At 52.2% G+C, this 24556-nt stretch overlaps 1 protein-coding gene across 2 annotated transcripts; it reads right to left on the reverse strand.

Annotated features, from left to right (window-relative positions):
• Positions 1–9738: 9738 nt before the first annotated feature.
• On the reverse strand, positions 9739–20070 carry IL9R (interleukin 9 receptor). Of its 2 annotated transcripts, none has more exons than XM_045849242.1 (9): positions 20015–20070; positions 16242–16358; positions 15806–15917; positions 15503–15681; positions 14816–14961; positions 14164–14365; positions 13546–13651; positions 12010–12094; positions 9739–10469 (listed from the first exon to the last, which is right to left on the reverse strand). In XM_045849242.1, the coding sequence occupies exons 1-9, from the start codon at positions 20040–20042 to the stop codon at positions 9978–9980; spliced, it is 1467 nt and encodes a 488-aa protein (XP_045705198.1). In that variant the 5' UTR covers positions 20043–20070; the 3' UTR covers positions 9739–9977. The 2 variants fall into 2 exon arrangements, with proteins under 2 accessions (XP_045705198.1, XP_045705199.1); XM_045849243.1 differs by having other exon boundaries at positions 16242–16343; positions 20015–20042.
• Positions 20071–24556: the final 4486 nt, after the last annotated feature.

Below are 24556 nucleotides of genomic sequence, written 5' to 3' on the forward strand. Positions count from 1 at the left end.
AGTGTTAAGTGACCTTTAACGAGTTCTAATTTTTAATTTTATTTTTTTATAAAATGTTCCCAATAGGCTGAATACTAGCAATATAGAAGAAAAAAAAAACCTACTGGGAAAATGTTTTGTGGTCATGTCTACCACACATTCTAATTTTAATATCAAATTTTTATATATCTACATGTTTCATCTGTTATAGGATGTCAGTGTTCACACAACAGACATTATTTTGTATATCATTACAAATATGCTGCCAATTAAGCTGTTACTTTCTTAACAAAGGAAAAAAAATTTGGTGCCCTGGCTGGTGTGGCTTAGTAGATTGAGTGCTGGCCTGCAAACCAAAGGGTCGCCAGTTCAATTCCCAGTCAGGGCACAGGCCTGGGTTGCAGGTCAGGTCCCCAGTAGCAGGTGCGTGACAGGTAACCACACACTGATGTTTCTCTCCCTCTCTTTCCCCCTCCCTTCCCCCCTCTAAAATAAATAAATAAAATCTTTTTAAAAAAATAGAAAAGTAGATTTTTAGTAAATTCTGGTTTTAGAATAAATGATAGGGTTAGCCCTGACCAGTGTGGCTCAGTCGGTTGCACAACCTCCCTCAAAGTGAAAGGCGGCAGATTCAACTCTGTTCAGGGCAAATGCCTGGGTTCTGTCCCAGGCTGCAGTGCTTGGAGGCAACCAATCATCCATGTTTCTTTCTCACATGGATGTTTCTCTCCCTCTCTCTAAAAATAAATAAAATCTTTTTAAAATAAATAAATAATATATTTAGACTTAGTGTTTCAGGTTTTAATCCTCCTACTTTTGGTTATCAATATATTTTTTTCAACTGCATTGACACCTTAACAAAAAAAGGACCTTCACAATTCTTTTGAGAGCAGTATCAGTGCATCGGGCCCAACAGCCCAGGTGGTCTTGGGGTTTCCTTTTCTCTCTGCGGGAACTTCTCCCCGGAAACAACCGAAATCTGTAAGAAATACTACCGGTATGCCATAATGATGGGTGGTCCAAGCCTTGATGAAGGGAGTATTTCAGTATGTGCTACTGAAATACTACTACACGGGAATGTGAAAAAAAAAAAAAAAGCACAAGAGTAAGTATGGAAAAGAGGGTTCTGTGCTCGCCACAAGCAAAAGACAGACGGCTCTGGGAAAGGCACAGCAAATCTCCCTGCTGCACACTCAGGCCTGCCAGTGGGAGCCATCTCCTCGCTTTGTCTTCAGCAGCTCCAAATTGCAGAGCACATCCTCAGTTCCAATTCTCTCCTCACTTGGACGCACGTGCTCCCAGAGGCTCAGAATTGGCGGGGGCGGGAGTTGAACACCCCCTGCTGTCCACTGGAGCGCAGCGCAGGACACCGCGTGCTCACAGTGCAGCAGGGGCAGGTTCATCCCCTTAGGTTGTCTGTCTAGGGAATGTCTGAAATTCAGTGTTCTGTTTATTCAGTGCCATAATTTGAAAATTCCAACTGAAATAGAGCCTACCATTCCCACACTGTGATCAAGAAATAAAGAGATAACAAAAAGCAAAGTATAAGGTCAATATAAAGTCAATCCATTTTTCTATAGAACAGTGCTATAGTCCGAATGTTTATGTTCCCCTCAAATTCACACGTTGGAATGCCAGTGCTCAGTATGATGTTGGTGTTACAAGGTGGGGACTTCGGGAGGTGGTTAGACCATGAGGGTGGGGTCCTTATGAGTGGAGTGAGTCCCCCTATAAGAGAACCCATGCCCCTCCTCTCTGTGAGGACGCCAGAAGTCTGCCACCAGAAAGAAGGCCCTTAGCCTAACTGGGTGGGCACTGTGAGCTCCGACTTCCAGCCCACAAAACTGTGCAAAACCAGTTTCTATATTATAGCAGCCCAGGTGGATGAAGCCAATCAGCAATGATGTAGAGGGAAAAAAAGGAATTTGAAATGAAAAAATAATTTACAATAGCACTTCAAAAATTGAAGTCCTTCAGTATAAATCTAAAGAAATATATAAAAGTATGCATTTAGCCCTGGCTGGTGTAGCTCATGGATTGAGTGCTGGCCTGAGAACCAAAGGGTCACTGGTTCAATTCCTGGTCAGGGTACATGCCTGGGTTTCAGGCCTGGTCCCCAATAAGGGGCATGTGTGAGGCAACCACACATTGATATTTCTCTCCCTCCCTTTCCCTCTCCCTTCCCCTCTCTAAAATAAATGAATAAAATCTTTTTTTAAAAAAGTATGCATTCACAAAACATTGAAACATAATTAAGAGAAATCAAATAAAATATAAATGAATACAAAAGATATTCCTTGTTTAGTAGCAGTACATTCAATAGTTTTAAAATGAAAATTCTTTCTAAGTTGATCTATAGATTCAGTGGAATCCCCATTAAACTGCCAGGTTAAAAAAATGACAAACTGTTTCTAAACCTAGACTACACAGCATAAGACTGATGATAAAATTAAAGAACTAACACATCTAGATCCAACCATTTATCATAAAGCTACACTAACTCGGAGAGTGTGATCTTGGTGAAGAATACACAGATGGCGCAGAAGGGGAAACACAAAAATAGACCCGTGTGAATATAGTGCAGTGACTCGTCAGAGGGACAAAAGCAGTTCAACAGAGGAAGCCTGTGCCACAAACGGTGGTGCAACAAATGGATATCATCTGGAAAAGAAGAATGCCAACACAAACTTTGCAACTTGCATGAGAATTCACTGAAAATAGCCTGAGAACCAAGAGGTCGCCGGTTGGATTCCCAGCCAGCGCACACGCCTGGGTTGTGGGCCAGGTCCTCAGTAAGGAGGCATGCAAGCGACAACCACACACTGATGTTTCTCTCCCCTCTCATTCTCCCACCTTCCTCTGTCTAAAAATAAATAAAAATAAATAAATAAAAATCTTTAAAAATAATAAAATTTTAAAAATGTTTAAAATAGAAGGACAAATACTAGTAAAAATAAATGGAAAGTAGAAAGCTTCAAGCAAAACCAAAAAAAAAACTTTTTAAAAAGGAATTAACTGAAAATAGTTCATAGACATAAATGCAAAAATGTAAAAATAACCTACAGCCAGTCAATAAAAGGAAATAATTGCTGATGTTGACTTTCTTAAAAATTTAAAATGCCTATTTTGTGAAAGACTCTGTTAAGAGAACAAAAAGGCCACAAACTGGGATAAAAATATTTGGGAGACACGGCTGAAGGAGGACTTCTGTGCACAGCACACAAAGAAACTCCCAAACTTCACAGGATGGCCCTGGCTGGTGTGGCTTGGCAGGCTGGGCATCGTCATGCCTGGGTTGGGCGTTCAGTCATTTGAATGGCACTCTCCCTCTCTTCCTCCCCACTTTCCTTCTCTCTAGAATCAATAAAAGAAAATAAAGACTTCGCAGGACAAACAACCTAATGAAAAATGGGTAAAGATCTGAACAGACACCTCACCAAATAAAATATACAAATGACAAATGGAACAGAGCAGAGAGCCCAGAAATACACCCAAGTCCCTACAGTCAATTAATATTTGTCAAAGGGGGAAGAAGCATAAAATGGAGTAAAAGTAGCCTCTTCAACAAATGGTGTTGGGAGAGCTGGACAGCTACAGGCAAAAAAATGAAACTCAATCACCAACTTACACCATGCACAAAAGTAAATTCAAGGTGGATAAAGGACTTAAATATAAGTCGTGACACCATAAAAGTCCTGGAGGAGAACATAGGTAGGAAAATTTCAGATATTTCATGCAGCAATATTTTCACTGATATGTCCCCTACAGTAAGGGACATAAAGGAAAGAATAAACAAATGGGAATACATCAAATTAAAAAGCTTCTGCATGGCTAAAGAAAACAGCATTAAAATGAAAAGAGAACCAACTCTATGGGAAAACATATTTGCCAATGATACCTCAGACAAGGGTTTGAGCTCCAAAATATATAAAGAACTCACATGACTCCACTCCAGGAAGACAAAAAAAAAATTAAGAAATGGGTAAAAGACCTGAACAGACACTTCTCCAAGGAGGACATACTGAGGGCCCAGAGACATATGAAAAGATGCTCAGCTTCACTAGCCATCAGAGAGATGCAAATTAAAAACACAGTGAGATACCACTTCATACCAACCAGAATGGGCATCATAAACAAACCAACAAACAAGTGTTGGAGAGGATGTGGAGAAAAGGGCACCCTAGTGCACTGTTGGTGGGACTGCAGACTGGTACAACCACTATGGAAAACAGCATGGAATTTCCTCAGAAAATAAAAATGGAACTGCCTTTTGACCCAGCAATTCCAATGCTGGGATTATACCCTAAGAATCCTGAAACACCAATCCAAAAGAACCTATGCACCCCAATGTTCATAGCCGCACAATTTACAATAGCCAAGTGCTGGAAGCAACCTAGATGCCCATCAGTAAATGAGTGAATCAAACAACTGTGGTGCATTTACACAATGGAATACTATGCAGCAGAGAGAAAGAAGGAGCTTCCTACCCTTTGTGACAGCATGGATGGAACTGGAAAGCATTATGCTAAGTCAAATAAGCCAGGCAGTGAGAGACAAATACCATATTATCTCACCTTTAACTGGAACCTAATCAACAAAAGAAAAAAGCAAACAAAATATAACCAGGGACATTGACATTAAGAACAATCTAACAATAGCCAGAGAGGAGTGGGGAGGGGACAGTGGGGAGAAGGGTTTTCAGGAACTACTATGAAGGGCTCATGGACAGAACCAAGGGGGAGGGTGGAAGCAAGGGAGGGAGATGGGTTTGGAGGGGGTGTGGGGGGAGGGGTGGGGAAGAAATGCAGACAACTGTAATTGAACAACAATAAAATAATTAATATATATATATATATATATATATACACACACAAATGACAAATAAGCATACAAAATAATGCTCAACATCACTTGTCATAAGGGAAAAGCCAACTCAAATAAAAACGAAATAGCAGAGCATGTGCATTAAAGCGGCTACGTTTTAGAAGGAGGAGGAACAACAGCAACAGGAGCTTTCATTCACTGCTGGTGGAAGGGGCAAGGGTAGAGCCGCTCGGGAACACGGTGTGCTGGATTTTCCCAAAGCTGACCATGGTCTCGTCATAAGCCAACAGTCACAAACCTAGGTATTTGGACAACTGCCCTGAAAACTTGTGTCCAAGAAAAAACCACCATGCAATTATGTACAGCACCTCTCTTCACAATAGGGCAATATTTCAAAGATCAGGATATCCTTCAATAAGTGAATAAGTAAACAAGTGTTCAATGGAATACTATTCCATTTTTAAAAAAAGGAATGGTCCTGGCTAGTAGCTCAGTTGGTTGGAGCATCATCCCCTACACCAAAAGTTTGGGGGTTCGATTCCCAGTCAGGGCATATACCTAGGTTGCAAGTTCAATCCCCAGTCAGGGCATGTACAGGAGGCAACTGATCGATGTTTCCCTCTTTCCCTTCCTCTTTCTCTCTAAAATCAATAAAAAACATATCCTCAGGTGAGAATTAAAAAAAAAATTTAAAGGAACAAGCTATTAAGCCATGCAAAGCCATAGATGAAACTCACACACATATCACCAAGTGGAAGAGGCCCCTGTGAAGAGACCACACACTGTACCTAAGATCCCATTTGTATGACATTATGGAAAAATAAAAATTACAAAGACAGTCATTTTCTTGAGAGTGGCTGGGGAGTAGTGAGTTGGAGAAGGAAACAAGGCGACAAGAGGTGCACATGGCGCAGGTGAGGGCAGAGCCCTGGCTGGTGAGAGCATGCTGGGCGCATGTGAAAAGCTTAGGGTCTGCAGTGCCAGCAGGAATAGGAGGCCACTTCACACTCTGCGGGACGAGGGCCTCCTCGCATCACACGTGAGCGACTTCAGGACCAGTTCTGGGGGAGGCTTCTTGTGTGTGGTGAAACACGCATTACGAAATTTATCATCCGAACCGTTTTAAGTGTGTGAAGCTCAGGAGCACTAAGTCCACCCACATGTGTGCAGCCACCACTACCATCGTTTCTCATTCCCATTGTCGGTGTGTGAGAGTCCCAGTGTCTCTGCACTCTCACCGAACCTAATTCATTGCTGCCTTTGTGATGATAGCCACCCCGATGGGTGTGCGGTGGTGTCTCGCTGTGGTTTTGATTTCCATTTTCCTAAAGACCAATGATATTGCACATCTTTTCATGTGTTTATTGGAACTGGATTTGGCAATGATTTCTTGGGCATGACCCCCAAATCACAGGCAATAAGAGAAAAACTAAATAAATTGAATTTTTTTAAACTTTTCAAAATCTGAAACTTTTGTGGATCAAAGGATGCTATCAAGAAAGTAAAAAGGTAACCTGAGGATGATAGGAAATATTTGCAAGTCACGCACCTGAAAAGGGTTGAGTATCCATAATATGTTAAGAACTCTTACAACTCAACAACGAAAGGAGAAACAACCCAATTCTTGACATGAGCGAAGGGCTTGAATAGACTTTTCTTCAAAGAAGATACACAAACAGTCATGAAAAGATGCTCAAGATCACCAGCCATTGGGGAAATGTGATCAAAATCATAATGAGGTACCATTTCACAACCACGAGAATGGTGCTGTCAGAAAAGGGAGGGGCACTACGAAGAGGATGTGAAGAAACTGGAACCCAGTACATTAATGCCACAAGTGTGAAATGTTGCAGCCACTGTGGAAAATAGTTTGGCAGTTCCTCAAATAGAGGAAACTAAACAGAATTACCATATGTTCCAGCAATTCTACTCCTAGGGATATACACAAAAGAATTGAAAACAGGTATTTGAACAGAAACTCGTACACGAATGTTAATAGCAGGACTGTTCACAATAGTGAAAATGTGGAAACAGCCCAGATGTCCATCAACAGACAAATGATAAACGCAATGTGGTGTGTCCGTACAGTGGACTATTACGGGGGCGGAGGAGAGGCAAAAATAGGTTTACAGTGGTGAGTACACAAAACAGAGTTTATTCTTGTATTACTGCTTATTAATTATTGTATTATTCTCTATATGAACACCTGTAAACCTACATTTGCCCCACCCTGTATTCAGCCACAAAAAGGAGTGAAATACAAATACTTCAATGTGGGAAAATCTCAAAAACAGTGTACTGAAAGAAAGAGGCTGAATGCAAAATGTCACATATTATGTTTCCATTTATATGAAACATCTAGAATAGGGACTACGAGAAGATCAGAGGTTGTCAGAGGTCAGAGGTAGGACGGGATGGGGAGCCACTACTTCTCGTTCAGGGCATTTCCTTTTGAGAGTGATGGAAATTTTTTGAACTTGATAGAGGTAATGGTTGTACAATATTATACATGTACTAAATGCCACTGAATTGTACACTTTAAAACAGTTGATTTTGCCCTGCCTGGGTGGCTTCATTGTTTGGTGCAACATCCCGTATACCAAAAGGATGCAGGTTCAATTCCTGTTCAGGGCACATACCTGTGTTTCAGATGTGTACGGAAGGCACCTGATCAGTGTTGCTCTGTCTCTCCCTCCCTCTCTCCCTTTTTCCCTCTCTCTCTCTAAAGTCAATGAAGACATCCCTGCGTGAGGATTTTTAAAAAACAGTTGATTTTATATAACGTGAATTTTACCTCACTGAAAAACAAAAAATAAAGAAACCATCCCAAGGCATTCTGTTCCCCTCACTGCACCCCCAGCCTGGCACTCCGGGCCCACCACTCCCCGGTCCAGCTGCAGCCCCGGGCCTGACCAGCCACATTTTGGATGCTTGTGCTACAGCCTCAGTGTCCTCTCAACTCCTCGACTCACACGCAGTGTCCCAGCCCCCTTCCCAGGCCGCCTTCTCGGTGACTCCTTCACGGATGTCCCACAGTCACTGCCCTCATCAGGCTCACGGGTCTTCCGAGCTGTCCCCAGCCGCACAGTGGACCTTGGCCGCGGCTTCCGAGGGCTGAGGGCTGTCTCATCGCAGTGAGGGGAATTAGTGTTTGCTGAGCCCCACCGTGTGCGGGCATCTTGCTCAGGTGAACTCACATCAACTCTGCGAAGCGTCGTCAGCCCCGTGGACTGAAGGGGCAGGCGCGACTCGCTGCAACCAGCCCCACAGCCTCTGCCTGGCTTTGCACTCGAGTCCCAGCCCGGAGCCCCCGGCTCTCCAGAGAAACTGTGCAAATCACATGGACACCATCCCCAGCCACACAGAACAGGCGTCCCAGCTGTGAGGGTCATTGTGTAGTCACGTAGGTGGCTTAGGTCCCACGTGAAGCTGCACGAGCCATGCAGATGCTGCTATAAATACACGACGAGCCTGGGGCTCCCCAGGGGTCGGCTCCAGGAAGTGCATTCACCATAGTATTTTTATACTTGGTTAGAGCTAAGGGTGCCTGCACCTCACTTCCGTCCACACCCCTCCCACTCTCTGGATACTAAAGATACATTTTGGGTCCTGTTTCGCCCTGCTGACCAGAATCTGGCTCCGCTGAGGCTCCCCACAAAACCTCGGGAGCTCTGCAGGCACACAGAGGGGTGGGGGTACCCATCTAAACCAGAAGTGGTCCTTTCCTCTGGGGGACTAAAGCTGGGAGTTTTTTTTTCTGCCCAGGACACAGGGGACACTGGACAGACAGACACTCAGCATCCAGAGAGAGACAGGCCTCCACTATATCCTACTTTCAAAGCTCTAGCACCTCCAGCTCCACTAGAGTTTCATCCCAACCCTTACCCAGCAGATGGTCCCAGCACCCACCCCAAGTCCAGCAGCCGGTGGGAACAGGGTCTTCTTCCCAAGGCATGCTATAAGGGTGACGGGGATGCCCTGGGAGGGTCCCCAGGGTCTGAGCCAGCATGGGTGGAGATCACTGACGGAGGCAGAGATGCTGTCACAGGTTGAGTTGTGTTCCCAAAAAATGCACGTGTTCGAGTCCTCACCTCCAGGGCCTGTGAGCATGGCCTTGTATGGAAGCAGGGTCCTGTTAGATGGCCACGTCAAGATGAAGTCCTTTGGATCAGCCCCAATCCGCTGTGATTGTGTCGCTATAAAAGGGGGACTTTGGACACATCCCCACAAGGAAAACACTTTGTGAAGACTGGTGTGATGCTGTCCCCAGCCAAGAAGCTCCCAGAAGCTGGAGAGAGCCCTAAAACAGGCCTTCCCTGGCATCTTCCCAGCCTGCCCGCACCTAGACTTCAGACTTGAGCTTCCAGGACCTTGAGACAATAAATTTCTGTTGTTCTAAGCCACCTAGTTTGTGGCGCTTCACTGTGGCAGGCCGAGGGGACCCATGCAGGCATCCTCTGCTCTGCCCACCACTGCTCCACAGGTGTGGGGGTCAGAGGCACGACCCCGCATGGGCCAAGGCCACTACCGGGCGGTCACTTCCAGCCCTGGCTTAGGCCACAGCTCCCAGCCTCACGGGGCCCACGGTGGGATGAGGACAAGGAAGAGCAGGAGTCGGCCTCAGACGGGGCAGGTCACTGAGCCTCCACTTTGCTATTCCCAGAGCCAGGACAGCCTGGGCATGGCCACAGCCCACATCCCCACCCTCCTCTGGGCCCCTCCCAGCCACCAGCAGTTCAGAACAGCTACTGAATGCCTTCCATCTCAGTGCAGGAGAAGCCTCAGGAAGGCACAGAACGGGGACACTCAGCCTGGTCACAGCATCTCGCCTGTGTCCACTGGGCCCAGGCAGGCCCTGTAGGGGGTGAGGGCAGAGCAGGCTGTGGAGAGCAGCCCCCTTCTCAGAGGAGCCCGGGGTCAAAGCAGAGAGGGAAGTGGCGGGGGTGGGGGCGGCTGGTGGGCAGGATGCTGTGTGCAGAGGCCTCTGCCTCCATCCAGACAGCGTGTCTGGCCACTGCATAAACAGCTCTCTGCAGGAGGGTCAGCTCCAGAGACTTCAGTCCATTTTCCCCAAAATGGACTTGATGCAGCTGGCCGAGTCAGAGCTCCAGAACTTTCAGGACTGAGCCCACTGTCTGCCAAGGATAGGAGGGTGGGAAACACCCCGGAGGACCCTATGCAGCCTCTTCACCAGGGTCCGGCCTCTGATCACGACCAGCTCCCACGTGGCTGCCTCCTTGCCTGACATCCAGGCTCTGCGGGTGGCAGGGAAGGTCACAGGCCAAGAGCTGGATGGGTCCAGAGCTCTGTGTGATCCCTGGGAAAGGCGAGGGGTGGCACCCCCCATAACAGCCCAGGGCACAGTAGTCAGCACTGCCGCCCTCTGCCTGTGGCGGAGCTGGCCTGCCGGGGCTCGCGGCGACCCACTCCTCTTGTGGCAGGTAGGCAGGCGGCTGCCCTCCCCACTCCAGGGCCGCTGGCAACACATCTGCTGGGAGGCCAGTGCCAGTGCCCTCGTCCTCCAGGCCCACGAAGGGCCAAGGATCCACCGGGTCATAGGTGAGCAACTCGATGGCCTCCCGGACACGGGGCTCCGAGGCTCCTGCTGCAGCCCCAGCAAGGTCCTGGCTCAGCTGCACGCCAGCTCTGTGAACACCTGTCCAGGTCTGGAACGGAGCATGGGGGACAGATCAGTGGCCTGCTCAGGATGCACCCTGGGGGCAGCCCGCCACTTTCAGGAAGCTCTCCTGATACCCATGCCCAGAGGCCACTCGACACCTGTGCCTGGAGCATTCTCTTGTCCCGCCATGTGCCAGCCCAGCCTCCGCATGAAGCCCCCAAGTCCCTGCAGGCCCCTCAGCATTCCCAGCACAGGGCCAGGTGCTGACGGCAGCCTGGAACAGGTGCAAATGGGGATAGGTGCCGAGGACCGGCCAAACCTCAGACTGCCGCTGCAGGCACCGCCAGCAGCTACAGAGCTCGCCCTGACCCTGCTCACATTTGCACACGCGCACACACACACTAAAGATGGGAGAGGCTATCCGGGGCTGGAGCCTTTAAGTCTAGGCAGGCCGACTTGGACCCTTCGTGGGGCCACAAGAGGCCCCCGCCTCCTAAAGGAAGCCGTTCCCAGGTGGGACAGAGCCCCCACCATATGCACCACACACGCCACCTCTCGCGCCACTGCCTGCTCCCTGCGAGAGCAGCCGGAGAGCAGATATGCATGGTTCGCAACAATCAAAATCTTTGTCCCTCTTAGCCTTTGTCACAGCTGCCTCAGGGCTCTTGTCACATCCACTGCCTTGGGAAAAGAAGTGGACTCCACCAAGGACAAAGTGCTCAGCTTTAAGCTTCAGACCATACTTCTGGACAACAATCTTGAAAACTAGGCCCCCTGCCCAACACTGAGAGCGGAAGCACTAGGAGGGAAGGGCTGTCTGCGGGCCCCAGGGAGCACTGCCTCCCCTCCCTTGCCCAGAGGGAGGGGTCTGAGAGGGTGGGAACCAGAGACCACCCATGGGAGCGCCTCCTGCTGGGGGAGCAAGAGCTCCCCGGTCAGCAAGGGGGGGACAGTGAGCGCAGAGGGTCAGGTGCAGCCCTCCAGGCCGTCCTCAGCTCGCCTTTCACGGAGGTGAGGTGCCGGTGCCACCAGGGTTCCGCCAAGGGGGAAATGCGGAGGCTACTCATTGGCCAAGGTAGCAGCGTGCTACCCAGAGCGACTGGAAGAGCCAGGCACTCCACAAGAGCAGCAGACCAGGCACCATGAGGGCCCCAAGGGCAGCTCCAGCACCAGAGACCCTCCCCACAGACAGCAGACAGACGTCCTCGGAGAGGAAGGAAGGGTGAGCCGAGGCAGGTACAGACGGCCCCGCCATTTGCTCCCTGAACTGACCATTTACCTCAAAGGGGCTGCCGCAGACCAGAAGAGACAGATTATAAGAAAGTTCACATTTTTTTTCTACCAACAATGGAATTAGAGATACGAGAACAAAAGGAAATGAACAACAGAACACAAAGTGAGTTTTCTGGCCCATCTGAGGCTGGGTGTGTAAATTTAAACCCACTATGCATACTAAAAAAGCTCAAAGCACTGAGAAGGCCCCCAGGCTCTCCCCAGCCGTCACCCAGAGCCCACATCCTCAGCAGGCCAGATATGTGGGCAACCCCTGCCCTAACCCCCAGCCCCGGCGTGGCCAGTGCACGCACCTGGAAGTTCCCGTTGTGCACGCTGTAGAGGGGCTGGAAGAACGCCACTGGAGAGGGCACGTTCTGGTAGAAGGTCCTCTTCACCCTGAGCCCGGAGAGGACAGTCAGAGCCCCCTCGCAAGCGTGCCTGCAGAGGCCCAACTCTGGGAAGCGTGAGATCCTTGTGGGGAGCTCAGCTCCCTTCCAACCAGCAGGTGACCAGCTCTGCCTCATCTGTGCTGTGGCCATGCTCTCTCCCCTCACCAGGGCCACACCTGCAACTCAGGGGAAGACCCAACGCCTGGCACGCTGTGGCCGCCCTGGCTAATGACCCCATGGAACCAACTGACACCAAGACATATGTCCTTTGCAGGGTGAGCTGGGATGGTGAGATCAGAGGCGGAGAACCAGCCACGATCTCAGCCCACGGAGGGACCCAGAGCCCCCAGGAACCCCAGCTGTGTCATTTGCAGGCAAGTGGCCACTCCCACCAGACTTCTCCCTGAGCACCACATCTGCCTGTCCAGGCCCACGGGCCCTCCCACGAGGAAGTGGCACAGGGCTCCAACCCAATGGGCCCAAACTGACTTTCCCGATCTCTCTTGGGGCCTGGAGCAGCCAGTTCCCCACCTCAGGGGTGACGTCAGGGGTCACCGATCAGAGCAGTCTCCTCTGCCCACGCATTCCCTCGGTTTCTCTTCCTAAGACCCTGAAAAATTCCCTCCACTTTGCTCTATCTTTACTTCTTTCTCCAGCTCCCGCCAAACTGCCTTTCTCTGGACACCACCACTGGCCTCTCAGCAGATCCTCCCAGCCCTCTGTACCTCCACAACCCATTTTCGAAAATATAAGCATATCACGTCACACACCATTTAACATACTTCGGGCGCTTTCCTTTGCTCCAAGGACTAGCCTGCACCCTCCTCTAGCTTCTCAGCCCCGCCTATAGGCCCCGCCCACAGGCCCCGCCCATCACCCCCTGCCTCACTCTCACCCACCCCCATTGCTCACTTCATCTGACCTCCTCTCATCTTCTCTGCCACGTGGCCACACCTGGCCAGTGTCCTCGGGCCCCTGTCCTGGACAAGGCCACGTACCCTTCTCATAACCTGGCATGTGCGATGGCTTATTTTGGAAGGGCCCTGTGTCCATCGGGTTCTCTGGGCAACACCAGAGCTGAGAGCAGGTCCTGTGCACCCCAGATGCCCAAAGCTGTGTTTTCATAGGATGTGTTAACAAGTGAGCAAACCACTGAGCACCTCTAGAGGCTGAAGGCACGAGCCCCAGGCAACGTGGTCCCCGTGACTTTGGGTCCCTCCTCAGTTCTTTTGGGTCACACTGCCCCCCAAACCAGGTAACTTGGAAACTCCACACTGGTCCAAGGCAGTAGCTTGAAAACTGCACCCCATCCAGGACCCAACGGTAGCAGGGGGAGTACAGGGGAGCGGTGCGGGTCCAGCCCTTGGCACCCGCTCACCACACTGACACAAACACGCACAGCCAGCCACACACTCACAAACACACACACAGCCACACGCACACCCTTCAGTTACCGACCTGGGTGACAGCTTGAACAGGACATAGGTCAGGCTGGTCAGCAGGAGAAAGACGGACACGGTGATGAGGGTGCTGTTGGGCTGCCCCACAGGTGTGATCAGGGCACCTGTGGGCAGGAATGGCCCAGAGCTGAGAGTGGCCTCCGCCCGCACCAGGGTGTTCCTCCAAACCCACCTGGCAGAGACTCCCCGGTGAGTGCCCTGGGGCCATGTGGAGGGTTTGCCGTGGGCCTTGGAGGCTTTGTGGCACGCCTGCTAAAGCACCTTCGGTGACTCACGCACCCCCGGGCCTCCCGCTCCACATCTGCAAGGCCTTCAGGGGCAATGAACCTTCCAGCACCGCTGCGCACGAGGTTCAGCCAGCCCTCCCTGAGGCCCTGCTGTGCAGCCCTGGGCTGCACCCGCTCCCGTCAGAGCCACCGGCTCAGGCTCCTGGGAAGCTCAAGCTTAGCAGGTATCTGTTTCCTCCTTACACACCTCGGCCCTCCCGGGCAGAGTGGTCCGCTGGCGCATAGCTGCCTCTGGGGTGGGTCCCAGGAAGTAAAAGGGTGGGGCAGGGGTGCAAGGAACAGAGCAGGGAGGCCCGACCAGACTCCCAGGCAGCAGCCAGAGCACCCACCTTGCCGCCGAGGGGAGGCGAAGAACACGGGCTGGCTCCACTCGCTCCAGGGGCCCTCGTAGCGCTCCTCCTCGGCCATGGGGCCCTCCGGGGTGGCCATCTGGACGCGCAGCCTCGCCTCATAGACGTAGCCAGGGTCCAGTTCCACGGCTTCAAGGATGAGCAAGGTCACCCCGAAGATGTGATCCTTGTGCCGGGCCCGCTGCGAGGTTGAAGACAGTTAGCCGCCGCTACGGGGGAGGCAGGGTCTGTCAGCCCTCGAGAACGCACACACACACACAGAGGCACACTCAGCACACTCACACTCACACAGCCATATCCGCAAGGGCACACTTTCACGTGTGTGTGTGTGTGTGTGTGCATATCCACATGCTCACATGTGCTCACACACATAGGCACACCCTATGAGCACTCATGTATATAAACACACACATTCAGGCACACACAGGCACACACAGGCACGCTCACACAGATGTGCCTATGCACGCACACATCAAACCCACATGCACACTTGCACACACATGCTCTTGGCTCTGGTCACCCCCCTTCCCCCAATTCCAAGTCAGCACCTCCCCATGTGGGGTGAGGAACGGCCCTGTGCCGCTGCTCCCAGGAGGCGGAGAGGCACCCCAGCAGCCAGCCCCAGCGTTACCTCCCAAGCCTCTTCCTGCCTCTTGAAGGCCAGCTCGTAGCTGAGCAGCGAGGCCAGTGGCTCCAAGCCAGGGCTGACACTCCAGGTCAGGACACAGGAGCCAGCGCTGACGTTGCTCTGAAAGTCAGAGGGAGGGTCCAGCTTCACTGAAACAGAATGAGGCCGCGTGAGGGCTTGTCTGTCGGCGTGCCCAGGGCTGGGGCACAGACAGACTCCTGGGAGGCCACGGTCAAGGCCCTTGCAGGCCAGGGGCCTCTCTGGGAGGCTGGTCCAGAGAAGCCCCAGGTGAGACTGACAGCAATGACCTCTTCCAGGCCCTGCAGCCAGACGAGGTGGTTCCCAAAGCTGGCCTTCCCTTTCCTTCATAAGCTGCTGTTGGAGGCTCTTCCCCAAGTCCCATGGGGCTCCTTCCTGCTGTGACTGACGTGCATTTCAAGTGACTCAAGCTGCAGTCTAGGCCCCAACTCAAAGCCCTGTATCTTCACCATCCTTTAAAACCCAATCCTGCCAGCAGCCAGTGGGCCGCCCCCCACAAACGCCTGGGCCCGTCCCGATCCCAGCCCCGGGTCTCTCCTGGAAGGGACAAAGAGCAAGCACCAGGCATGGGGGTCACAGGCTGCAGGGCCCTGCCCCCAACACACAGGCAGCCAGAGTGTTTTCCCCCGAGGTGCCCACTCCAGGCCTCACCATGTCTCCGGGGCAGGTACTGCGGGTCCACCAGGCTGACCCGCTCCTTCCCAGAGATGTGACGGTGCAGAGTGATGGTAAAGATGTCGGAAGGCACAAGAATCTCCTCGGGCGGCAGCACCAGGGTGCACATGCTGGCCCTGAAGACACACCTGTGCTTGCTGCCCGGCTCGTGGTTCCTAGAAACGGTTCTGTATCAGCGCCAAGAAGCTGCTGCACCAGCCCGGCCCCTGCTGCTGCTATCGCGGGGACCCTATCCTTACCCTGCCCTCTGCCCAGGTGGGTCTGGCCCTCCAGCCTCACCTGGTGAAGAGGAGCCAGGGGCTGGGGCCCCGGCCCAGCTCAGGGGCAGACCAGTGGCAGTCAATCCTGAGGATGTTGTTGGTGAAGCAGGTGAAACTTCCAGGCCCTGGCCCTGGGAACAGCGACCATTGGGAGCCCACAGTGGCTGCGTCAGGGCAGGGCTGGGGGAGGGGCAGGGCCTGGAAGCTGACACCCTAATAGGGTAGACCCCAAAGAATAATACCAGGAGAATTCATCAAAGGCCAGGCTGGGAGGCCTGGAAAGCGACGGGCTCTGTCTGACCCACGGCACCTGGGCAGGACTGGAGTCCAGGCTGGTCCTCGGGGGACAGGTCCTCGCACAGTTCAGGCCACGCCCTCCCCCATGGAGTCTGACAGAGAACAGCCCCGCCCCGCAGCACTGCCCCCCAACACCACCCAGTGACTAGCGCCCTCACCTCCTCGTTCCCCTGGCACCGGGACCCCCAAGCCGAGCCAGGTGCAGACCAGGAGCCAGGCACGCATCCCTCTCGCCAGGGCCTCACTCCTCAAGGTCCAACCTGCAAGGGGCGGGGCTGAGGGGCAATGTGTGAGGAGCACCCCCCAAGGAGTGCTCCCCGTGAGATCCTCCCTGTGAGGAGTGCCCCCCAACGGAGTGCTCTGAGTGGGCCGCCACCTACACACTCACTGTGTCCTGCGAAGGAAGCTGGGCACCCCTGTCAGAGCCACACCGACAGGTCCGTTGGCCTGACAAAGACTCACGGCTGCAGCCTGCAGGGGCGCCCTCACGCTCGGCTCCCCTCGTGCGTCCTGCACACTGCGACGGCCGCGCATCTGAGTCTGCCCAACAGGCTCCTCTCTGGGACCAGTGTCGCCTGCCAGCCCAGACCCCTGTCCCTGGGCCCAGGTCCCCTCCCGAACTCTTTGGTGTCATACCCTGTGCCGACAATAACATGCCTCTTCCCCTGGGATTCCCGAGAGACTTGTGCGGTAGGAGGCCTGTCCCTGTTCACTGACCAGGGAGCTGACGCCCAAGAAGGGGAAGGGCCTGGCCGAGGGTCACACCGCTGACCTCTAACACAGCCTCTCTCCCCTTCGCCTCCTTCAGTAAAGACCTATCCCAGGGTTCTGCCGCAGGAAGGCATTGGGGGATGGTGGCAGGTGTCCGTGCAGCAGAAGGCACTTCCTAGGTTCTGTCTGGCACACCCCCGTTCAGATGTGCCTGTCCAAGCCCCGGACCCTGGGAGAGCCAGAGGTTAGCTGGAGACGGGGCTGGGTGTTAGGAGGTGCCTGGGTGCTGCAGGGAAGCTGCTGATGCCCTATCACCCCGTTTGCAGCTCCAGATGGCGCGCTGATAGCTCCTAAGCAGGAAGCAGGGTCCGCCTAGTTATGCAAGCCTGATGGGCGATAAGGAGGCAAAAAAGCAGACACACACACACAGCCTTCGGTGTACGCTCACCGGGCAGCAGACACCACCACACCCCACCCCACATCCCCGCACACTGTCTGTGCACCCTCAGCACAGGCCCCTGCTCAGGCCAACAAGCCCCCACCCTTCCCTAGAATGAAGCATCACCCAGGGCCACCCGGTGCAGCACCAACCAGTGCTGGAGCACCGGGCCCTCCGGCAGCAGTTACCAGGTGGAGATGGGGGAGCCACCCGACAGCAGTGCCCTCTCAGGGCCTGTGCACACAGGGTCAGAGTGAGCACCAGGACCTGGGGGAGCTCAGGCATGGCAGGTCGCAGGCCCCAGTGGACGGCCACTGCCCCAGGGTGACCAGGAGCATTACTGAGGCAGGGCCACCCCTCCTTGACAACAGTCACTGGGCCAGGTGCAGAAAGCCCTGCCTGCACACTCCCTGGTCCTGTTAGAGGAGAGGCACTGGAGTGACAGCAGGGAGGCCTAATCACAGCTTGGACAATACCCAGTCTCGGCACCACTGAGAGAGCAGCCGGAGAAGCCGGTGTCTGCTCCCATGGGACACAGTTGCCCCTAACGCCTCCAGTCATGCTGGGAGCCTGGCCGATGTCCCTATCCAGCACTGCCCCTCCCCCATCGGGCCAATGGGTACGGCCCACAACCATTCTGGCCACTTCCCAGAATCTGATCTCCTCCATAGCCTCACGGTCAAGGTCAGTTTGCCTGTCTTGGTTTCCTGGACCATCCCAAAGTCGTGCTGGAGACCTACCTCAGGACCCACAGACACTGCCAGACCAGGGGCGTGTCTCCAGATACACACAGCCCCTGGCCTCCCTAGCCCTCACGCCCTGAGCGTGCCCTGGATGCCGGGTGGAATCCCAGGCCAAAGCAGGCAGGCCCACCTCAGGGGCTGGCAAGGCAGGGCCGGCCTGGGGCCCTTGGCACCTCACAGCACAGCCTCTGAGTCGGCTTCGCACCAGTTACTGCAGCCACTTACTGCCCCCTTTTACAGAGTCCATTTTATATTTTTCCATGGGAAGGGAGTGATATCCTCTGTTATTCTCCCTGCCCACCTGAGGCTGGCAGACACAGAGGTGGATGAGATAGAAGTTGCTAATTAAATGACCACTTGTCTTCTGTCTTCTCTCCGCTGTGCAGGAGGAATAAGGCCAGACCTTGGCTCCCCCAGAAACAGCTAGAACTTGGGGGACATGGGGACTGTGCTAGGAAATGGAGCCAGAAATGGGAGCAGAAGCCAATTCCCCTTTTGGGCCGCACAAGCGTGCGTGGGCCACGCCAGCACGGGCAGGAACTGCAGGTGCTGTCGGGCAGAAAGGGCTGGAGGACACTGCGCTTCCTACAGGGGCACACAGCGGCCGCACAGGGCAGGGAGCAGGTGAGGTCCAGGCAGCCGGTGTGAGTCCAGTGAGGGGTGGCGAAGGCTGGAGCAAGGGGAGGGTGAGCAGAATGGGCAGCTCCATGGGGCCGGGGGTGGGGTGGGGGCAGGGAGGGCGTGCCTGGGAAACAGGGACGCAGCAGACAGGAAGTATGGGAGAGGTACGGGCCGGACCCAGAGGGGTCTCGGGTGAACTAGGGCACAGACCGGGGAAGGGCCTGGGGCAGGGGAGGGTTGAGGATGGAAGTCAGAGGAGCACAGAGCCGTAGAGGGGGACCCTGGGGAGCCCATGTGGGTCCCTACTGGTCTGCTCTACCGCCCGGAGCTTCCCGAGGTGGCCTCCGGGCCTTCTCTCACACGGTCCCCTCGCCTGGCTTCGTTCCCTGTAACACGCCTCTTCTCTCCTGAAGCCTCCCTGAGCACCCCACTCTCCTCCCCAGCCAGACACAACAGGAGCAGGGAGGCAGCTGGTAGCTATGGGTAAGGGCTAGAATGTGGGCATTGACACATTTCTCTTTGGGGGGCTTGGAGGTTAACCAGGGAGACATACTACTCCTCCTCTGCCCGCATCCCTCTCCCGGAGTCCTCACTGCCCCCTGGAGCCTCGCTCCATCAGGTTCTTCCGGAGCGAGAAGCTGATTTACCTTGTGCCCCTGCACCCATTCTAAACTGTTTAAGAAATGCATCCTGAAACTCCCTGCAGAAGCTGCCCCTGCTTCTGCCTGGCATTAACACTGTGGGCACCTGGAGAGGCTGCTCCAGGACAGGACTTGAGCAAGAACGCTCTCCTCCCCTTCCTCTGCTTAGCTGAACTGACCCTCCTTCTGGAATCTCGGAATCTCACCCTTGCCGACTGCCCCACCCACAGCTCCAACAGGGGATATCCCCGGACTCCCAGCTCCTCTTTGGCCCTAAGGCCCCCAAAGCATGGGGATTTGGAGCAACTACCAACCCCAGGGCTTGGACCTCATCTCCACCCACAGCCTTCATAACCGAGACCATCTGGCATTAGAACGCTCACTCTCACTCACCCTCCCCTCACCTCCCCCGCAAAGGTCAGCTCAGACCTCAAGGGAGCAAAGCCTCTTCCATAATCAGAAACTCTGCCTGACAAACGCAGTGCCCTTCCCTCCACCCAGTGGCACTCAGGACGCACCCCCCACCCCCAGGCCTGGAAATGGCAGTCTGTCATCCTACGGTCAGCAGGTCAGCACTGCCAACCTGCCGTCTCTGGGAGGTGCCCGAGCAAGGACACCAGAGGAGGTAAAACGGGGGGCGGTGCCCCCACACAGCCCATTGCCAAGGTTCATCCACAGGCTCTTCCTGGGGCCCAGGGCAGGCAGGCTGCCTCCCCTCTCTGCCTCTGAGGTCCCTGCTGCCTGGAGAGGTTAGGAGGTTCCAATCGCAGACTCACCTCCGCAGATGCCTTGGCTGGGTCCCATGGCGAGGACAGTCCTGGTGCTCACAGCAAAGCCCCTCAGCCTGATTCAGGAGATAAATGCACCAACTGGTGACGTGTGCCTCGCATGACAGGCTGACACAGGCCGCCCACATCTAAAACCACGAGCACACAGCGCAGCAGCTATCCCAAGCGGGGGCGAGAGGTGACTGCTGCCACTAATCACAAACCCAGGAATCACGAGCTGGGACAGCTGCATTCCCCATGACACCCAAGGTTGCCAGCCATGGACTCTGGAGACTTATGGGCTGGCTGGCGGATGTGTGTCTGCTGTATCCCCCTGAGGAGCACCACTGAGGCACATTAAATCAGTCCCGGGAGGCCAGGACCTTGGCCAGGCAAAGAGCTGTGGGCCTCATCCCCTTCCAGGCTTTTCTGAGACCAGAGGTGCAGACTGCTCTCCAGCTAAGGCAATTGGTGCACCTCGGGAGCTGGAGAGGGTGTTAAACATGAAATAATGCAGTCTCTGTTAAAGAGAACAAACAAGATGGGAGGAAGTAAAACATGGGGGGGCACCTTTTATCCCACCCAGAGGTAGTCCGGTGAGGGGGTAGGCACAAGTCTCTCCAGACATTTCTAAGCTCAAATGCACATTTTTAATGGACTCATACTGTGCTCTGAGCTTCCCAGCCTCCTTGTTCCTCTGCCTATTTTCAACACTTTTCAACAAAAACCTACCTCATGTCTTTAATGGGAGTACATTATGATTTCATAATCCCGCCAATGGCCATTTGGACTGCTGCCTATACATGCTATTTGAATTTTTATTGAAATATAACTGACCTATAACATTATATTAGTTTCAAGAGTATATATGCTATTTTATTTTATTTTATTTTATTTTATTTTATTTTATTTATTCCAGAGAGAGGGGAAGGGAGGGAGAGAGTGAGGGAGGGAAACATTGATCAGTTGCATTTTGCACCTACCCCAACTGGAGACTGAACCTGCAACCCAGGCCCACAAACCAGGCGTATCTCCTGATCTGGAATCAAACCCGCAAACTTTCAGTTTGCGGGACAACACCCAAAAGACTGAGCCACACAGCCAGGGCTACCTATGCTATTTTAGATGAAGGTAGTGAACAATTCTGGGCATGGATCTTTAATCACTAGAATGCGTACTTGCTAGGGGTGGCATTGTGGTCTAAAGTTCAGCATTTTTAAATATCAATAGAACCCTGGCTGGTGTGGCTCAGTGGGTTGAGTGCCAGCCTGTGAACCAAAAGGTCACCAGTTCGATTCCCAGTGAGGGCACATGCATGCGTTGCAGCCAGGTCCCCAGTCGGTGGTGTGTGAGAGGCAGCCAATCGATGTGTCTCTCACACACTGATGTTTCTCTCCCTGTCTTTCTCCCTCCCTTCCCCTCTCTCTAAAAGTGAATAAATAAAAATAAAAACATATCAATAGATACTGCCAAGTGAGCCTCCAAAATAGTCCCACATCCCACTCCCGCCAGAAGTATGAGATGCTTGTAACCCTCACTGACAGTGTACACTATCAGTCTTCAATCTTGCCCGATTCGATAGGCAAAAGTACTTCACTATTGTTTTTATTTGCACTTGGTTACTCGTGAAGATAAGCATCTTCCCACATACTTACTGGCTATGTGTCCTTTTCAGAACCAGATAAGTCACATTTGAGTGTGTGTACACGCCTGCGTTCATCTGTGAGTGCCTGTGTGCACACATGTGTGTGCACATGTGTGTCCTGTCCTCAAAACGCCTCAGTGAGGCTTGGCTCCCTCAGAGCTGCAGCTCTCTGGAGTCTGAGGACACCAGGCCCTGTGGAGAGACGGAGCCAAGCTCCAGCCCAGGAAGCGCCTTACGCGTGACCAGAGACATAATCACATTCCCTTCTAGTATTCAAATTTCAGTCAGCTTGACCCACATACTGCCTGTTACAGAGATATTCTTTTACAGTCACTGGAGCCATCCCTCACTAGTATTCTTACCAAGAGAGGTTCCCTCTCTCTGTCTGCCAGAGTCCCCCTCCCATCTGACTAGAGATATAATTTACTCACTTAAAGCCAGCAGACCATACCACCCACACCATGATCCCACAAGTGGAGACCACAAAGGCTGGAAAGGGAGGAAATCACAGAAAGGAAAAACCCAGAGAGGAGAGTCCCCAGTTCTGCATCTAAATGCTCCCAAAATCTCTGGGTGACCCCTGACCCACACACGTGCAGGCTCACTGCACGCAGCTCAGAGGAGGTCACACAGCCTGAAGGGAGGTTTCAGCTGCTGCCTGCATCAGAGACACGGAGTTGAGCCCCTATTTGAAAAAAAAAAAAAAAAAACAACTCTTCATTAAACATAATAGGATCCATACTCTCTACAATGCACATCATTTGCAATTTCCAAATAAATCCAAAGTTATTAAACACATGGAGAAGCAGAACTAGGTGACCCATACATAAGAAGAGAGACAAGCAATGCAGACAGAGTCCCAAGACTAAGTGTTAGAAATAACACAGGTTTCAAAGCAGCTACTTTATCATCAAAGATATAAAGGAAACTATGCCCCTGATGTTTAAATAAGAAATCTCAGAGAAATAGAAACTGAAAAGAGAACCAAAAGGAAAGTATATAAGTGAAAAATACAGCATTGTAAACACAAAAATACATCATAACAGTGCAGGAAACAAGATGGAGGATGGACCAGAAGGAACCTCTGAAAGAAGGGAGGCAGCTGGTATTCAAGTGGACGGATGAGGAAACCACATCCTAACACACACCGGAGAGGACACCTGAGAAGGCAGCCACACGTCCCTCCTGGGTGGGGAGAGGGAGCCAGGAGAGCCCAGGACGATCACCAGGATTCACCTGAATCCTCACCGGGGAAGAGCCGAGCAGGCCAGCTCGCCCCCACACCTGCGCCCGTGGCCACAGGCCTGGTAGGGGACTCCACTCACAGATCCCTTTCAGGGACACTGAGACTGGGGAAAGCCAGCTCCTCTTTCCCAGAAAGTGCCCTGATGGCACATCCCGATGCCCCACCCCCTCCCATGACACATGGAGATAAATAGAAAAACAACATCCACAGAGGAAAAACATCAAACACAAAAAACACACATCCAGGAGTCACCAAATACCTGTGAAAACACAATACCATGGAAAACAAGAAAATCAGACACTAACAGTATCATTCATTCAGAGACGGTGTAAGGATTTTATGTATGTTAAGCAACATAATTCTTACAACCCTATGAGGTACGCCAGGTGTTAGCAAACTACAGCCCACAGACAAAATCCAACCTGCTCCTTTTTACAAAAACCTGTGAGCTATAAATAGTTTATATATTTTTCAGTGGTTGGGGGAAATTGCTTTAGAAATTACGTGACACATGAAAATATAAAATTCAAATCTCAGTGTCCATCGTTTTATTAAAACACAACCACACTCATTTATATCTGCACTGGCTACAGCCGCTCTCACTCCATGGTGCAGAGTTGAGTGGCGGCAACAGAGCTCCCCACGGCAGCTCAGCACATGGGCAGCTCAGCGGTGTGGCCGTCACTCCGCATTTCAAGGGCCACGGCACTGCTGTACTGCAGCGCTCATTTTATGTTTATCACCAGTGCACACTGAACATGTCAAAACAAGAAAAGTGAACTCTGAACATCAATAACCATCAGGGAGATGCAAATCAAAACCACAAAGAGATATCACCTCGCACCTGTCAGAATGGGCATTTCTTTTTTTTTAAGATTTTATTTATTTTTAGAGAGAGGGGAAGGGAAGGAGAAAGGGAGGGAGAGAAACATCAGTGTGTGTTTGCCTCTCACTCGCCCCCCATGGGGGACCTGGCCCACAACCGAGGCATGTGCCCTGACTGGGAATCGAACTGGCGACCCTTCGCTTCACTGTGTGTTGTTCAGTCCACTGAGCCACACTAGCCAGGGCAGAATGGGTATTTCCAAAAGACAAGCAACACCCTGACCTGTATGGCTCAGTTGGTTGGAGTATTGTATCATAAACCAAAAGGTCACAGGTTTGGTCCCCAGTCAGGTCACATGAGAGAGGCAACCAATCACTGTTTCTCATATCAATATTTTTCTCTCCTCCCTTTCTTCTCCTCTCTCTAAGCATGTCCTTGGGTGAGAATTAAAATTTTTTTTCATACAAAAAATAACAAGTGCTGGCAAGGATGTAAAAAGGAAATCCCCCTGCATTGTTGGTGAGATTTTAAATTGGTGCAGCCACTATGAAAAACAGTACAGAGGTTTCTCAAAAAATTAAGGATAGAACTACCCTATGATCCAGCACTTCCTCTTCTGGGGATTTACCCAAAGACTATGAAAACACTAATTTGAAAAGATACATGCACCCCTATGTTCACTGCAGCATTATTTACAATAGCCAAGATATGGAAACAACCTAAGTGTCTGGCAAGATAGATGGACAACACTGTGGTGCACATATACTCAGCCATGAAAAAGAATGAAATGTTACCATTTGTGACAATATAGATAAACCCAGCTGGTATCATATT

This window comes from Phyllostomus hastatus, unplaced genomic scaffold, assembly GCF_019186645.2.
Source record: "Phyllostomus hastatus isolate PE091 unplaced genomic scaffold, TTU_PhHast_1.1 phas_contig_64, whole genome shotgun sequence".
NCBI lineage: Eukaryota > Metazoa > Chordata > Mammalia > Chiroptera > Phyllostomidae > Phyllostomus > Phyllostomus hastatus.

Bases quoted from the DNA above. Each gene is read 5' to 3' on its own strand.
- IL9R (XM_045849242.1), bottom strand. From the start codon at position 20,042: ATGGGACCCAGCCAAGGCATCTGCGGAG. The intron at 16,359-20,014 runs GTGAGTCTGCGA...ATTGCCCCTCAG, and splicing joins CAGCCAAGGCATCTGCGGAG to CCCCGCCCCTTGCAGGTTGG. The intron at 14,962-15,502 runs GTGAGGCCTGGA...ATTCTGTTTCAG, and splicing joins GTACCTGCCCCGGAGACATG to TGAAGCTGGACCCTCCCTCT.